General features: G+C 43.2%; 1 protein-coding gene across 1 annotated transcript in view; it reads left to right on the forward strand.

Annotated features, from left to right (window-relative positions):
* nt5dc1 (5'-nucleotidase domain containing 1) overlaps window positions 1–18,636 on the forward strand; it is a 47,793-nt gene that overhangs the window by 27,531 nt on the left and 1,626 nt on the right. Inside the window, exons 7-11 of the mRNA XM_071899223.2 lie at window positions 2,422–2,596; window positions 4,955–5,052; window positions 9,835–9,956; window positions 15,135–15,308; window positions 17,158–17,326. Of these exons, the coding sequence (XP_071755324.1) occupies window positions 2,422–2,596; window positions 4,955–5,052; window positions 9,835–9,956; window positions 15,135–15,308; window positions 17,158–17,326 (738 nt within the window). The remainder of the gene's footprint in view (window positions 1–2,421; window positions 2,597–4,954; window positions 5,053–9,834; window positions 9,957–15,134; window positions 15,309–17,157; window positions 17,327–18,636) is intronic.

An 18,636-nucleotide genomic window follows, 5' to 3' on the forward strand; every position in this document is an offset into this window, starting at 1 on the left:
ACCCTTTCAGCCGGCAGTGCGAACGTAGCTGACTCTGACTCTCTGTCGCTCTGTGGGCGCAGTGATGCTCCTGAGAGGCCGGTGGTCTCTGCCAGGGTAAACACCTCGGCTCATGAATACACGCCACTCATCTGCACCCTGCCCTGTTTTCCTAAGCCCTCTTTTCTCCTGCTTGTGAAAGAAGCAACGCCACTTCTCACATATTGGGCACATTCTTCAGCTCGAGAGCAAATACGATGTACAGGTAGCCCCATTTTTCCGTTTTGATAAGCTTGCACGTATCTCAGGGTTTAATTTGAATTTCGGTCCACGCTCCTCATCATTAGAGCATGCCAGTCATAAAGTAATCATATAGCAGAAGAGAAGGTAGTGCTTTCCTTTCCATCTCACCAGGCGTACAAAAAAATTTGTCTTATTTCCTGTAATTACAAACTCTCAAGATACCATTTTATCACAGCATTTCCTCATAATTACCAGGAAAAATTCTTGGCTAAATTACACTATTTCTTCACACAGTATCACATGGAAGTACCATTCTAATGTCGCCAATCAGCATCAAGTGCCTTTATTCCTTATAAGTTATGTTTTATTCATGTTTTTTTTGTATTCATGAGGCCTTACTGAGAACATTAGGTCAAGAGTTACATGCTATGACGGACTTGGATTGTGTAACAGAGATGTGAGCGGCGCCATATTTAGCTCCATACAGTCTGATTCACTGTTTAAGCGCTCTGTGAGGCCCGGGCTGACAGGATGTATCGAAGAGCAGCTGGGGGGCCTTTGAAGAGAAGGCAGCCCATCCACAGTGCCTCTGAAGTGGGGAACATGACCCTGAGGTCCCCCTTACCCCCTATAGATGCCACTGGTGAGGTGAGGTTAAGCGGAAAACAAAATAAAAACTTGGAAAAAACACATCAGCAGGGCAAATACTGGTCCCTGGCTCATATAGGCCCATCCAAACCATGATTTTTTTATGAATTTTTAGGTGGTCTCTGATCCAAATTTGAACATTACTGCTGTATTTTTCTTAGCGTGCGATGATGTTGGGATGTAAAACCTCTATTTATTTGGCTTTTTCCTCTGTCAGCAGAACGTTAAAGAATCAACATCTTGGTAATGCTGATAAGCATATAGCATCTGCAATGAGCGTCTCCTTCTCTGTGAAGACAATAACGTAAATATACACTAGTCCATATAAAGAAATTATCCAACCGCACACTGTGAGACTTTGCTGACAATATACTCACATCTTTAGGTTCGCTTATAAAAGGTTCGCTAAGGTTCGCTTTAGGAAGCAACCCAAAGCCTACATAGGCATCAACTTCACTATTTATATTTGTCTAAAAAACAAATTTCAAGCATTTGAGCATTGAGAGTCGAGGCATGCAGTATATTGATGTGTTTGAAAAAAAAAAAAATCAAATGTATGTCACCATGCACCATACAGCCCAGAGAATAGATTGTATATCTAAGTTGCACTGAGTGAGCAGACCAAATAGTGCAGCATGGTTTTAATGAAAACCATTTAACGGCATTCTGTGTTTTTTGACGCTGCCAGCATGAAACACAGTCTATTCATCCACTTACGCCTGTCCACCATATGAACCGCTGCTCATGGAAAAGTCTTACGGCTGGTCATTGATCGCCCTTGGCTCACTCCCTATACGTTTTCAAAAAGAGAGAAATGGAAGCATGTGTCCTTTGATGTCTTCTAACCTAACCCTTTGCTTATTATTCTTTGGAGGAAGGAAGGTTTTATGGGATTCTGTGAGGAAGCTAATCTGATGCTATCGGGCTTTTTTCACAAGACCCATCTGAAGCTCTGGACTGTGCGGTTGTTAAAGCCCCGACCTGAAATTTCAGAATGGGACTTGATGGTGAAACACTACCACCACATCACATTATTTTGTTTGTGTGTTGTGATTTGTCTTCTGTTGAATACATTTATTGATATTTCACAGATAAACACGTCTTAAATGTTTCATGAAGGTGTAAAAAGATAATTTTCTTGGGCGTTTGCAATCAATAATGGTGTGTGAGAGTTGAAAATAAGCTTATTTTCCACATACGTCAAATTCCTCAGGAATCCATGTGCATATTCCTAAAATTGATGTAGTGGAGGATTCATTGTCTATCTTTCATGTAACCCTGATGAAGTCTTTCTGCAGAAACACTTCTTCTGTACCAATAAAAATGTGTTTTTAGACTATCCATTGGCCTCTAAGAATAGCTGAACTTGTTCTTCCTTTCTGCCCTTTTCTGGTTCATGCACTTTGGTTGTAAGGCGAGGTAGCGACAGTTTCGTTTTTCGTGGAAATATGTTATGAATTGGGGCTTTAAGATCCAAGGAAGCCCTACATGACATCTTCGTGTGTGTATGTGCGTGTGTGTGTGTGTGTGGTTGTTTGTGTCTCTCCACAGAGGACGCAGGGACCTACTTCCCGAGTGTGAAGAGGGACCCGGGCCGGTACCTGCAGCCCTGCTCCGACTCCGTCAAGACCTGGCTGCGCAGCATGAAGAACGCCGGGAAGGTCCTCCTCCTCATCACCAGCTCCCACAGCGACTACTGCAGGCTTATCTGCGACCACATCCTGGGGTGAGCCCGACCAGACCGGACCAGACCACAGACCTCCACCCCCACCATCCCTCTCCAGACCAGGACCCAGTTTGCAGATCTTACCATAACAGTCCCCAAAGGATTTATAACCTGGCAGTCGGGGGGAAAGTTTTTGCTCAAGACAGCTCAGGGAGCAGTTACTGTCCAGTCCAGCCCAGCCCGGCATTTTTGGTTTTCCCCCCAACTCCCAACATTCCTTACAGCTCTCACATGCCATCAGTCATTCCTTGAGCCAACTCTGGTTCACATGTCCACCTTGAGTTACCATCACCATCGCACACGTACGCTATACACCACTCATACCCTCAGCACCCACTCTGCACAGTTAGTTGTTATTTCCTACCAGCCCAGCATAAACACTAAGCACTTCATTTTCTAGGTTTAAGTGATTTTTGTCTTTGCATGCTTTCTATAGTTTAGCAGTGGCCAGCTCTTTGGCTTTGTGCTGCTGACCCAGAAGAAAGGGCTTTCTGCATAACTGCCCTCCCCCTCTTTGCAGTGTACACTCTGTGGTTTAGGCTTATTATTCTAGCCTAAGCCCTGTTATACACTCGATCAAGCAGTAGGAGTACCTTGGAAAAATGTTTCAGTGCAGGATTACTGTGCTATAACAACACACACACACACAAGCATGAACATCGTTCTCACTGAAGTCTGTTATCTTACACTGCACGTATTCATATCACCCGTTCAGGCGGTCTGCTTTTCTCCCTGCTCATGTTAAGAGCTGCCTGTTCTCGGTCGCAGAGCAGAAACAGAAGGGGGCTAGTGGCGAGCCGTTTGCTCTGGATGCCAGTTCGTCTCGTGGGACCTCTGCGGCGCAGGCTTTCCCCCCTTCACCATTTCCTGTTACACAGCGAGCCGCCTGGTCACTCTGTTGTTCCGCTCCCCTTTCCCCTGCTCCCCTACTGTTTCACTGGCCTCCCCTCCCCTCCTCTCTCCGTGACCTCTAACACCGCAGCATGTGCCACCTCCCAAGGAGACAAGTCAGAGCCCAGCTGTGTGTGTGTGTATATGTGTGTGTGTGTGTGTGTACACCATGTTCAAATCACTGTTTTACAAGGTCAGGGGATGCAGATTTATGTCGTGATAGCTACAAGAGGAAATCAGGCAGGCTTCGTCTTGCCGCCGGTGGTTTGGGGATAAGTGTACTTTGTTCTCGGAAAGGGATTGGCCTCCTCCTGATGGGCTGTTTTTTCTAGTCTATCATAACGCCAAAAGGTTTTGTGTTTATCTCTTTTTCATCCGCCCTCAGGCAAACGCTCAATATTCAATCCAGGCTGCACCGCACAGAAATCACGTCTCATCACTTCACTGTTGCGAAGGCACTTTGTTGTGAAACACGTCTCCTGCTTACCCTCGCCTGAGTCACTCGGCGCCTCCTTTCCAGAGAAGCTCGTTCCTCCGCTCTCATGACGCGGTCCCCCACAGCTGTTCGGCTCGACTTGTTCCCCTTCTTCTCAGATCAGAGCCCGTGCTTCTCTCAGGCGCTGTCAGTTAGCTGAGCGGGCCGGAGGCCAGTGACAGTCAGCTGTCAGAAGTAGCACAACAAGGCCAGAGCCGTCTGACGGGCCGCCGCCAGCCAACACCCACCGGCTCCTCCAGGGACGCCGCTGTTATACTTTGGCAAGATCAGACACGGGCGTTCATTATCGGAGTGCTGCATAATTTATCGATTTATTACTTGCCGTTAAGTCCCTTGATGTGTCGAGCTTTTTGGCTGGCTTGTCTGAAGCGATGACAACCAAGACGAGCCCAGAGGAGCATCTCCAAAGCTGCTGTGATTAGCTTGGATCTACAGTAAAGCAAAGGGATGATATCATGATGTGTTTCTAGGCAGTAAAGCTCTTACCCAATATGGACATACACTCTTTCAAACTGTCAAATCGTCATTTTGATTAGTTTGCATGTTTCCAGTAAGGGGTTCTTCCTCTTTCATGAGGCTAACTTTTGCTTCTCACCATGTATGGTAGTAGCATACAGATTCTCCCTACACAGGACAGCAGTGCAAGGTCTCCCTGCAGACATGACCCAGCTATAGATGTGTTCGGTCGCCTACATGATTAGAGATGTTACTACATGTTAGAGAACACGCTCCCTCCCTAGCTAGCCTTCTGTGGGTGTACTGCCCTCTCAAAATGTTTACGTTGTTAGGCTGAGCATTTCCCTTCATAGCGTTGTATGTGCACACTGTTTATGGTCCATGTTTTCCATCAGTATTACAGGCTTCACTGAGGTATTTTTGGTTGTGTAACACAAGTCCATTTGGATGCTGTCCAAGCGGTGTCCTTAACACACAGCCTGAGCGCCTAACACACAGATTTATGGTCATTACAGGAAGGACTTTGAGGAGCTTTTTGACGTCATCATCACAAATGCCCTGAAGCCGGGTTTCTTCTCCTTGGTGCCCCAGCAGCGGCCCTTCAGGACCCTTGGTGAGTGTTTTTCCTGCCCTCCTCCTCCTCCCGTCCCACTGCCTAGTCAAGCATCAACAGCAGCACCACACTGCACAGTAGCACACTTCACTCAGCCCACATCAAAGAAATAATTTTAGAGCCTGAGGGTTACCACCCCAGTAGAACGATTAGTGTAGACCACATGATGGAGATTATCAACTCTTGTATTGCCTGTATTGCTTTTAAGGATGGAGGATCGGAGGAAATCGGAGGTCGGTTTCCCCAAATCCTGCATTTCACATCTCCTATAAAACTACTGTGAAGATTTCTAGCAGCTGTTATAGCTGTTGAAGTTGTTGTCAGTGAGGTGAAAGTCAGCTTGCCAGTATTCTATTTGCTCAGATCCACGTGATCGCCAATCCACACAATCCCCCGTTCCCCTCCCAGTCTGTTTTGCCCTTATATTAGCACAGGCGTCTGATATTGGATCCTAATGGTGAAGGTGTGCACTGGCAGTAGCAGCCTGCAGGAATGCTCCCCTCATCTGGACTGTCTTCCCTCCAGCAATAACACTGGTGGGATGCATTATGTGTGAAGACACGATGATCCACTCGCTAAAATATTCTCTTCTTCTTTTTCTCTCTCTCGCTCCTTCTGAGTTTCGCCACGTTGGCAGAAATAGCATCAGCATCTGCTCTTCCCCCTGGCCTGGAGAGATATTGGCCACTCCTTTTTGTTTTTGGAGATAATACTTGTTTTCCACACTTCTAAATTCTTCTGAGTGATATGACACTGTTAGCTGATAAAGTTCACTCATTAGGCTTTGACACTTTGATTTAAGACTGTTGATTAAACACTTTCTAGGCACACTCAGCTTGTAATTTCGTTGTCGCTTTGGTACTTTGTATTAGGTATTAAATATTGCAACTACATCAAGTACAGATCCTGTACAGTGTCATGGTGCATTTGTATTGATGACATATAAACCTAATTAATTGTCGGTTTATTTGAGCATGATCTCAGCCTGAACCACTAGTGAACATAGCTTATAACATATTACATTACAATAATTTGATTTATTATGAAATGTAAGTGAGTAAGTGGTGTCTTACAATCATAAAAAGATTTAGCTATGTGTATATCACCATACATCACGGTATTGCAGCAGTCCATACAGACTAATATATGAAGAAACCCATGATGTCATTAATACTCATTCCCATGCAAGAAGAAGGTTATGGAAGTTATGCGAGAAATTGCAGCTAAGATGTAAACATTTATAATTTAGGATAAATTTTCACACTAATAGAACTTTTACTTCCTTTTATTAATTAGGTGCTAATCAATAAAGAACAGACATGATTTGTTGAAAATGATACTTCCCACACTGTGACCAAGTTTGATATCATACAGGTATAGAGGAGTGAAGCATCACACCCTGCCTGACCTGATTTTGCCTCCTGAAGCCCAGCGAGCCGTGGTAAAAACAGTATTATTTAAGATGTGCTGTACTTGCCAAGACAGTATCAGAGGAAAGTGTTCTACAAATCAATCCTTAGCTTCGGGCTCCAGACGGTACAGCATCATTTGTTCAGATGATGCCAGGGCTCTTTAAATATTTACCTCATCAATACAGCCTCAGTTGATTACAGTGAAAACGCCATAGGACATCTTCAAAGGTGCCTGGTCATCTTAGTAGCACAGTTTGCAGTTTTGTGAGCTTACTTAGACCACATACCTCCCATTCCTCTTTCTCTCCAAGTCCAGTGTCCTCAAAGCTGTTACCATATGTATATGTGTGTGTGTGTGTGTGCACTCACACGTGTGCAGATGCTCAGCCCTGTTCTTTCACTCTCTTCTGTCACAATATTTATAGCATATTTAACCTTACTGTGAACCTGCAGTGGCCTATACTCTGTAAAGCGCCAGCGTTTTCACAAATGAGAGCGGAGGCTTTCTTTTCCCCCGCTGCTGGTCTTAAGCACCGTTCAGTCGTCCTAAAGACCACTCTCAACTCTTCCTGTCCACAAGACAATTACCCACTTCAAAGAGCGTGGGCTGTTGATCCCTTAGATAATAGCCAGGCACAAGATGGCATCATGTGCGAATGCCATTCAGTAGTCCAACAAAAATCCCAAAAAATCGTACATGTATTCATTTATGAGGGAAGTCATACTTAGCAGCAGTGAAGTTAACTAAAGCCCTCAAATGATGGCACTCTAAACTGTTTTTGCAACTGATGCTGTAGCTATTTTGCAACATTTGTCTATTCGGTGGAATGTTTTTGGGGCTTTCGTGATGTTATTGTATGAGTAATGGTGTTGTGCAATTAAAGCACAGATTCTGGCGACTCTGTGTCTTATCTAGATGCTCGACATGCCCCCTGAAATATGCTGTTAGTTAGTATTGAAAAGCAGCACTATCAAGCAGACAGTCCCATTTCAAAAAGAAAGACCAAATACAGACACACACACACACTTCTCCCCTCTTTCTCCAGCGAGCTCAAAAACTAAAATCATACAAGTTCCTGGGTGCCACCGTCTCCAAGGATCTCAAGTGGGAAGAAAACGTTACATCTATCACCGAAACATCTTAGGAGAGGATGTTCTGGCAGCTTAAGAAATTCAACCAGCCATAGACAGTTATGGTTCTGCACAGCCATCAGTGAATTCCGCCTCTACTGTATAACTCTCCCCTGGCTGAGAACTGCATCAATCCAGGCCAACTGAAGTGCCTCATCCGGTCAGTGGAGAGGATCATCGACTGCATCCTGTCGATCATCTAGACCATTTGTTATTTAAGGGCAAGTCGACCGACGCGCAGGGAAGACCAGCTCTACTTTTTCTACCTTCTGACACTTGTGGCTAATCACATCAACACACCAGAAATAAAGTTCCTTCCCCTGACTGATGCCCCTCAACAGAAAACCACTCCTTTCACACTAAATCTGTGGCCTACTCTGCATATGCAATGCCTTCAGAAAGTATTCAACCCCCTTGACTTGTTTTGCATTTTGTGGTGTTGCAGCCTGAATTCGAAATAAATTAAAATTAGATTTTTTTTGTTAACAATCTACACAAAGTACCCTATAAATTAATGTAATAATAAATGTTTTTGCTAATATATTGAAGATGAAATGGAGAATGGGTTCGACTGATAATGGGTTTTTGAAGTCTGATACCAGTATTTTTGTGTTGAAACTGCTGAAAGCCGATATTCAGTATTTTTAAATTTGACTATTTTCAAGCCAAAAACATTCAATGATTCAGTGTCAGGGTGGAAAAGCCTCTGAAAAAGCATTTAAACCATCATGGGACAATAAAACTCTCCACTGAAACCCAGACTAATGAAATTCTTTTAGTGTTAGCAGCTCTTTAATCCAGGGTGAAGCACCACACCTATTCAATGACTTTATTTTACAATGGCCTTATTCCAGTGTATTAACCTGTATATTAACCCATGGAAAAGTACAAAATATTACTGTGTAGGTATAAATCTCCCTAATGCATAATGTACTTAAAACAGTGTGACAGCATTGATTTAATGAAGCCATTTGAATAGTGTGTTACACTGTTGCAGAATATTTTTATGTAGCTGTGGTCAGAGGAATGTCCATCATATCGCAAATAGATGACACTGACTGACTGATATCTGATATTTAATAAAAGGCCGATATTGGTCTTACCATAATACTTTTTAAATAGATTAGCAAAACATTCCACTTTGTCATTATGGGGTAGTTTGTGTAGATTGTTGACACAAAAATCTCAAATTAGTTCATTTTGAATCAGGCTGTAAGACCACAAAGTGTGGAAAAAGTTGAATACTTTGCAAAAAACAATATATGTATATGAAAAAAATGTATTTAGATATATATGTTGTAGTGTAACAAATATAAATCTGAATACATATATAATATATATTTCATATAGTATGTATATTAATATTTGTATATTTTAGATAGAGAATACTGTCTGCACCAACCAGAAGGTTAAATTGCTCATACGGCAGCTCCTGAATAAACTGCACTCTGATTCTCATTCTGACTGCAGGTTTAAACACTCAGTCTTGTTTGTTTGTTTTGTTTTTTCCCTGAGCAAACATAAAACACGTACCTAATGACTGGAAAAACCTTGGTCATTATTCATGAACTGCGATTGCCTCCATGAGGTAATTGTCACTCCCTTTTTTTTTTTAAAATTTTTTTTTTTTACACGGCTGAGTGGGACTGTTGCACTTGTGCCAGAGAAGGTTCAGACATTTTAGGAGTGCTCTGGAGGAGTCCCTGGCTGACACGTGGTCTGCAGTGCGGTAGGACTGAGACCAGAGGGGCAAGGCTGAATCTAAACGGGCCGGTCGCCACTTCTCTGGTTTCACTCAGAGCCTGGTTTTCCCCTCTATGGCTGCGCTGATGTAATGGCTGCTGTAATATCTATCAGCAGCAGAGCTTTGTGGGGGGAAAAATAAAATAAATAAATCTATGTCCGGAGACCACATGCTGAAACGCAAATAAACACGCTGAGCGGAAGTAGCTCTGATTAGACCCTTTTTCCCATTTCACTGTGACTTTTCCCCTACATAAGAATGCGGTCTATCATAAACTCATGATCCACATTATTAAAGCGCAGCCTCTCCTGTCATGTTTTCTTGTGGCTCTGCTGGTGAGTGCTGTGGTGGTGAGGTTGAGCCGGGGAGGGTTTTGTGCTGGAGAGTGTGCGGTCATGTCTGCTCTTGTCCTCTATAGCAGCAGCTGGCAGTTGGTGGAGCTGCGACCCGTGTGGTTTGATTCTCTTCTTCTTCTTCTTCTTCTTCATCCTGCAGTGAACGATGTGGAGGAGAGCGAGGGGCTGCCGTCGCTGGACAAGCCCGGCTGGTACTCCCAGGGCAACTGGCCGCACCTCCACGAGCTGCTCAAGACCATGACCGGGAAACCAGATCCCAAGGTACGGCAACAAGCTCGTATATTACAGGGCTGAGCGTTCGTCAAACCTCTGCCTCTAGAAGATTTTAGGCTCGCTTTGAGGTTGACTCAAGCTCCCGTCTTTGGCAGACGTATAAAGGAATGAGAGCTTCATGATAAATCATCTGAGGGAGATTCACACTGGTGTGATGGAGGGGGGGGGAGCGTGGCCCTTGGCACGGCCGTGGACAGGGCTGCTGTGTGCCAGCATGCTGAGTTCACTGATAAACGAGTCAAACAGGGCAGCCGCTGCCCTCATACCATCTTATCAAGTACAATGCAGCCCATTCTTAGAGCCATTTTCTGCACAAATGAAAGACTTTTTTTTTTTTTCTCTCAGGTTTGGTAGAGAACTTTCCTCTCTAAAAGAAAGGTTGGGTTTTCTCTTGTTTTCTCTGTGAGTAACAGTAGATACACGCAGAATTCAGATACTTCATACCTTGGTAAGAATAACCTGGATAATCTCATACTCCCAATTACGAGAAACCTGGTTAAGATGCCTGGCTAAGTTTTCAAACGGTTTACTATGGAAATCTCTTACTAACATCTTTCACTTTTGGTTACTCCAGGCATGTAAACATTGTCACTGTGATTTTGACCTGAATCTCCCCACATGAAAAGTTTAGAAATGTGTTCACCCCCTTTTTCAGAGGCTGGGTTCTAAAAGTAAATTTCCCATTCATTTTCCCCATAGATATTTCAGAAAATCCTGATATTAAAGAGTTTTAAGCTTTGAACCAAATCAAATATCTACCAGTTGAATCATGAGCTTATAACAATAGATTCATAAAAAATATATGAAACATGAAAAAAGGAACTGTATCAAAGAAAAACAGGGTTATAAAGCCTTTATTCCACTGACCTGTTCAAAGAACAGATTAAAAACTTCCAACACATTTCCAACACATTTCAGCATTGGCCTTCCTCAGGAAGCACAAAGCTACTTTTGCATTGTTGATTGTTGCTTTGTGCTTCCTGAGGAAGGCCAACCAATCACTCTCCACAATAAAGGAATAAAGGCTTTTAACCTTTTCTATGAAGAGTGCTTTGGAAGAGGGAATTAACTACTCATCCTATACAGCATTGCAAATTATGTTATCTATTCCTTTCCCTCATTTTCAACACTGATACTAAATAATATAATAGTGATTACTGTTTTGTAATGGTTTTCACCCCTGTGAGCACTCTTCTCGTCCCTAAAAGAAGACATCATGTCTGACAGTAAAACCATGGTTGAGGGACATTAATCACTGATAAAGTGATTACTTCGCTCTGCTCTGGCTGCTAACCACGCCCAACTTTGGAGCGGGTAACGTCTGGTAACAGCTACATCTCCGAGAACTCGCTAAAGCATGCGGGCAGTGTACTATTTCACAAGGAACTAAGGAATAAAGGAAGGAAACATTTATCAGTAAGCATGCTCAGGCACGGGAAGAGCAGCTTCAGCCCGCCCCGGGTCCACCCAGGGGTGCTCGTCATCGTCCACGTCCTCAGCTCCTCTCTCTCTCCCTCCACCCGCCCGTCCCGCTCCGACTCGGGGCTCAATGCCCCCTCTGTTCCCCGGCCACGTGGAGAAAGCTCTCGCGGAATGCAGTGTCAACCTGCACTTACGGCCGCTTTAAGCGCTCCTCCGGGTGACCTGAGGCACTCTGTGTTTTGAGTTCTCTCCACTTTCACCTGACAGGACTTAATGCAGGTGGGCTGAATGGAGGCTTTCAGGGAAGATTACAATCCCCTCTCAGCACGGTGCTGGAACAGCTGGGGTCACGGCTGGGGTGACGGGACATGATCATACACATTCAGTGGCTCAAATATGGCCGGTCGGGAAAATACTTGTGCCATGTTTCATTAGTATGACGGGAGGTGGAATTCAGTGTGTTATCACAATTCGTGACCGAAATGTGAAATTCTTTTAGTAAGCCAATGTAAAGCAACCAAGGATATTGAACTTCCTCTGAGAGTCACAGTCATGTTGATAGAGTAAGCTCTTTCCACTCCGCCTTTTCTGTCCTCCCTGTTGCACTGGTTTATATTGGCGGACATTACAGAGAGAGAGAGAGAGAGTGAAATGAGTTGCTCTCAAAATGTTATTCTCAAAAGTTCCTCGGATGCTTTTGTGCTAGAATCTTACTTTTCTTAAAACGAGTACAAAATCTGCCAAGGGTGTGATATAATTTCACTTGTTTCCAATGCAAATCACTTTGTTGCAAGAATTTTCTTGATACTAGTAGGGTTATCTGGCTCATTCTGCCTTGTTTCAAGATTGACATCTGTCTCTAGAAAATGCCTGAAAACATGTGAAACTGCATCGATAACAAGTGGGATTATTTCATCCTATTGGTAGAATTTTCACTTGTTTTAAGATAAATTCGATTTTAAGACTGAAAATGAGGCTAAATGATGGACATTTTTGCAGTGTTATCTGGCTGGCCTTTGTCTTCAGATGTGTGATCAGCCCCCTCCTCTCTGTGTGCCCCAGGCCCCACACAGTGCGGAGCACAATGGATTCATTAAGGTCCCTCTGCATGCCTGCAGCTCTGTTTACCTGGGGCTGGCTTTAGCCTAAACTGCTGCTCTGAGTGATGGAGTGATGAACAGGCGGTGATCCCCAGGAACACGCTGCAAAAAAATGTCCATCTTAACATGGTATTTAATTTAATATTGAGTCTATTTTTCTTAAAACAAGTGAGAAACTATGCCAGTGAAATCAGGAAAGATGCCAATGTGGTAATGAGATAAATACACTTTATTATAATGCAAATGAACTTGTTTTAAGATTTTTCTTGAAACAAGTGGAGTGAACCTCATTCAAGATATTGGCATTTGTAAAATGATCTCACCCCATTTGCAATTTTTCTTAATTGCTTAAAAGAAGAGCTTAAGATTTAAATATTAGATTCAATGACTTGATGTTTTTGGCAGTGCAGGGACTATTATATCATGCAAGAAGTTCAACTGTCTGGGCAGAGCATGACTGGTGGACAGAGCCACAAAAAGTCGATGGTTTTACCAAAATCCGCATTTCAACTGCACTAGTTTGTTGGAATATACAATAACTTGTTTTACTTTGACATTAATTCTGGTATACTTAAGATACCACATAATAAGAGATGCATAGTCACTGCTAGGATTATTCAAGGAGCTTATCAAGCAGTCAAAGGAAGCGAGAATCACACTTATCTGTCAACACATCAATAATTCTTACAATTACCAAAACAGTTGTCAATAGCAGGAAAGTCAGTAAAGTTGGCCAACACTGGCAGGAGCTGTGAGGCTGAACAAGAAGTTTCTGATCACATGAAAGGTTTGTTGTACAAAGCCAACACAAGCTGCACAGTGCAATGTCTTGTTTAGTGATGATCATAAAAGGCAACAAGAAAACACATGCATTTAGAAACAATGAGCAGTGTCATCTTGTGTGCATTTGCTTTGAGGAGACGGAGCACGATGGTCACATAATGACTTGTTGGAGAAGGGATGAGAAGAGCAGAGAAGTGTCTGCCCAACAATGCCAGGCCCGGCTAATTTGACTGCAGCCTGTAATCTTACTCGCTTCGTTGTGCTTTGCCACATGCAAGGCTCAGTCTGGTCCAGGCTAATGAAACTGTGTCTATCCCCATGAAAGCTCCTCTATAATATGTAACCTCTGTGCTGGAATTCTTGGCCCCTGTAAATATTTATCATACTGATCCCCTGACTCTGGCAGCAGAGGCCGCTGAACAATGATAGGTGCAGTGCGCAGCAGTGCTTTTTGGGTACGAGTACAGCTGTGGCCAGTTCTGGGAAAGTGGTGGAAATGCGATGCCTGAAGCCCTTCCCCACAGGCCCACCTCGCAGCCCCGACTGCCCAGGCTGTTTGTTTATGTGTGGAGGGCCTGGCCAAAGTGGCCATAGACACAGCAAAAGGTTTGTTAGGGGGAGGGACTGAAGTGACCTAGCCAACTGCAGGAATGCCTTACAGCACCTCCTCTTTATGGCCATCTGCCTCATGTGGAGAAGTTTGATGTAGTTACACCTCAGCACACACAATGTCTTCATCCCCATTTGCAATGTGTAGAAAGGTATCTTGGAGACGCACATAGTTCAAGACCCTTTTTTTTAGGAAAATGCCTCCTCTGGTGAATCATTACGTTATCAACAGTAGTCAAACCAACTGTATATCGCAGTCTTCATCTGATACGCCTTTAATAGGAATAAGCAGCATTTATAGAATCAGAATCTTTGTAAAGCCATGCTGTTAATGTTGCTAGACACCTTCTGGTCATCTTCAGCCCACCTATGCACAAGTTGCATAATTAGGAGAGAGAGGCGAGAGAGGTTTATGTGTTTTAAGCTGCATTTTTTTTTTCATGTCCAGACACCAGAGAAGTAGTAGTAATGGCAATGACAATGCATTTCAATAGGTGATTATTTTACACCTAGATGCATTTCTGCATCTAAAAACTCAATTTCTGCATCTAAAATCTGCATTTCTGCATCTAAAAACTCAATTTCTGCATCTAAAAACTCAATTTCTGCATCTAAAAACTGCATTTCTGCATCTAAAAACTGCATCTAAACCCCTAAAAACTGCATTTTAAATTGTGCAATATATCTTGTGACTTGTCCTTTGGTCTTTTACTTTTGCAGCCTCTTAAGGCTGGAAAGCCTTTTTCCTGTGTTCACTGTGTCAGCGGACTTCTGTGTCTTGTCATTTTAATCTCCGACATTTCCCATTCTTCAATCCATTTTCTCTCCCATTTGAAGGGAACAGAAACAAATGGTTGTTGAAATGGGATTTAAAGCTTGGAGCAGTCGTTGGTTTTGGAATGGTTTTGGAATGCTGCTCAGTAAAGCCTGTCTCAACTTGCTTTTCTTTCCAGACGTGGAGGACAAAAGAGATGTGATGGTCAAAGACGCTGTGATGAGTTTTGCAGACTCATCGTGTCTGGTCTAGTTCACCCTCGAGGGCCATAAGACATATGCCAGCTTTACTGAGTTTGACAACTGCAGAGTGCTCTGTAGGGAAGGATTCAGCTAAATGGCAACTTTATCACACGACTTAAACTAACTGCACAAATAAAACAGTCCCGTCACTCCAACAGATAAACCTCATTCATGGTGTGGCTGTTCAGATTACGCACGCCGCTCTCTGACTCATGTCTTACTCATACCCCTCCAGGTAGTGTATTTCGGGGATAGCATGCGGTCGGACATGTTCCCTGCTACGAGCTTTGGGAAGTGGGAGACCGTGATGATTGTGGAGGAAATGGAGGGAGAGGGCGTCCCGAGGAGCGATGCAGCAAAGTCCAACGAGGCCCAAGTGGAGCCGCTGGAGAAAAAGGGAAAGTTTGAGGTAAGTTCACTGAAGCAGCTGTTTCCGTTTAGCAACTCGCCCACCATCCCCCCAACTCTACGAGCCTCTCTCCCCATCCCTTGGCCTGCTGCCACCATATACCCTTTGCTGAATGTGTGTGTGTGTGCGAGTCTTCGCATACGTATACATGAGCCTGTGCGTCACTGTGTGTGCGCGCGTGTATGTGTTGGCTCCCGGAAAGCATTATGGGAAGGCTTTTGGCAATTACAACCTCGTAAGTACGCTGTGGTAGTTTCATATCATTACACTTTCACTTCTAATGGAGAAACCTGTAAAATTAGACACGTAGAGACAGGTTTATGTTAGACATGTGTTGAAAGCCAGTGTGTGCAACACGTCAGGGCATGTGACCTATAGACAGGAAGGAAACGATAAGGAAATGCTCTCAGCGAGGATGTAATATTGCCCAGCGCTGTTGAAAGCTCTGGGTTTTGCACAGTTGCCCCTCTGTGAGGATGTCAAGCAGGATGTTGTGCTCCAGACAGACAAAAAGAGATGAGTCAGCACATCTGTTGGCAAGATAGATCGGGACCATGACTATTCCTCCTCTTTTTCCGCAAAGGAGAGTTGGCAGTCCAAGTGTGTTGTCATTTTTTTTTCTTTGGATAGTTACAGCGAAGAGAGACAGGAATGTGGGTGGCAACAGAATAGCATGATCCCCGATGTGAAACTAAGCAATCACATGTAGACGGTATGTAAATTAGAAGATTGAGAACAACACTATTGACCTAGATGAAACCTAGATGGTGATGAGATGGATGAAAGTTTCATTACGCTCTTCCTTTTCCTCTGGCTCTTCCTCTTAGTTTATTTTAGTATCTCAAGTTTATCTTTCTCTTTCCATGCTGAAAATACCTAATATGACCTAATATGACCTAATATGACCATATATGTACTCAAAATACTGCAGAGTGCTTTGGATTTCTACCAAAATGTACATAATATGTATGTAACATGAATGGTGTAAAGGTAGGCAGCGACATATTTAAGGACGCTTATCTTAACGCATCTTCAGTATCTGTCAATTTCCTGACAACAAGGTTAATCTCTGTCATCTGTGGTGAATGAAGTCACAGTGCACAACATCATGTTCTGCGATATTCTGTACAAATCTCCATAGAAATATGATGCCTAATTCAAGATTTCATTTATTGTCATTGTACAAGTACAACGCAATTGCGATCGCAGCTCCCTGAGTTTGATGCATAACAAACTAAACCATAATCGAGTAAATAAAGTAAAATAAATAAAAACTGAGTGCAAAAAAAACAGTGTGCAAAATGTATTGTCGAAAAACTCCCAAAGAGTAGTCAGTTAAAAACTTCAGAGCAGTTAAGTAAGAACCTTCACATCACCTTTTCATCAGCTTTTAAATATACTGTATTTATTCATTAAGTTTATTTTATATAACATTTTACGGTGACATTGGCAGGCATTGCGCAATGGACACATTTATCTTTCAGCGCTGGCTTGTTTTGTAGCTTATCACATCCTTCGTTTTAAAACACCACATCCTGTTTTCAAGATGTTCTCAGCTCATCAGCACTTTCCCAATCTATAAAATATATCGACGTAGCAGTAATGATGTTGTGTAATGATGTTGAGTAATAGGGGTCGGGGATTTCTTGGAAATAATAATTGATTGCACTTCTGAAAATAACCCTCAAAGCTTTTTGGGTTAAAGCCAGTTGGACGTCGCCCCATACTTCCCCTGTGAGTTGTGTTCATAGTAGAATTCCCACCTCCTCTTATCAGGTCTGCACTTGCCTGAAAATGAATCTCTAACCCATAGTTACACAGTCTGTTTTTGTGTCGACTCCTCCAACAGGACCAGGGCATGAAGACACCCTCTGCTGTGTCCAAGCAGTGGGGCTCCTACTTTGTTGACGTACACAAAAGTGGAGGAGGGGACGAGGAGAGCCAGAAGCTGACCTGGTGTTGCCACAGCATTCACAAATACAGCACCATGGCCATCCCTAGTGTTGAGCACATAGCAGGTATGTGGGAAAGGACATTGGGCACACATGCAAGTTGGACAAAATTGCAGACACTGTAATGGATCTGCAAAGGTTGGACAGAGATGGGGGGAAAAAAACGTCTTGAGTGCCTCCAAAGGCAAAGTTCAAATGGTTTGCAGTCTATGATTTTAATATTTGCAGTGGATAAGAGCCAACTAGTGTTTCCCTTACATTCATTCAGCAGTGGTGGGCCAACACAGCAAGAAAATGACCACTACTGCTTGAGAAAATATTAAATACACTTTCTACTTACTTAATATTAGCATTGTGACAGTATAGCAGAAAGGTCTGGGTGAAGTCATAGTCAAAGTGCGAGAAATGGTGGAAACAAAAAAACAAACGAAAAAACATAAAGCACATTTGTATTTCTTCAACCAGTCCCAGTCCATAGTGGCACCCAGTGTATTGGTTCCCACATGGCACACAGAATGTGACTAATCAAGTACAGGGAAAAACAGGATCAGGATCGAATCAGGATGCGGGAACCAATCGGAGCTTGACTATTCACCAGTGAAAAATCTCTCTTCCCACATGAAACATCCTTGGTGCCAGACTATTTTAACAGAAACATGCATTAGCACCAAAACAGGGACTGGACCAGAGACAGATGTGGAACCAAAGTCAAAAAACCCCCGACCACCACTGCTACAAAACACTTACAGGGAAAATGGTGGCAATCTCATGCACCATTTAACTGAAAAGTGCTGTTTCTTCTTCCTTATTAAAACAATTTGTTTCTTTATACTCCATTTCTTCTTTTTTGGAAAGAAGAAAAAAAAGTGAGAGGGACGGTTGTCACTGGGGACGTGGCATTGCAATCCCTACTCAGAATTAAAGGTGCTATGTGTGGCATTTTTCAACATCAATATATCATTGTCAAATTAATTGTGATACCTTAAGTAATTACCGTAAACAAATGAGACCATGGTTGAGATGACTGGCAGCATCTATCTCACGCCAGTGGTGTTGTTCGTGCTAGTGTTTCTCAAAATTAAGACCTCATTACCCATAAAACCCGTACTTGTACCCCCTCTGCATGCGTTTGTTTTCTTTACTGAAGAGGATAAAAATGTTGGAAGTGATTTTTTTTTTTCCAACCGGCACGTAACCGCAAGTTGGCGGCTCCAAATGGCAGCAAGAGGTAGCTGTTTGTAAAAATAAGGACTTCAATACGTAGAAATCGTGTAACGTGATGTCAGTAAACTGCACACATCACGCTCATGTTTACCAACCCGGCCGGTCTGTGATGCTTTATACCAAAAGATACCAAAGGGACGAGAGAGGAAAAA

This window comes from Centroberyx gerrardi, chromosome 18 (assembly GCF_048128805.1).
Source record: "Centroberyx gerrardi isolate f3 chromosome 18, fCenGer3.hap1.cur.20231027, whole genome shotgun sequence".
NCBI classification, from domain to species: Eukaryota; Metazoa; Chordata; class Actinopteri; order Beryciformes; family Berycidae; genus Centroberyx; species Centroberyx gerrardi.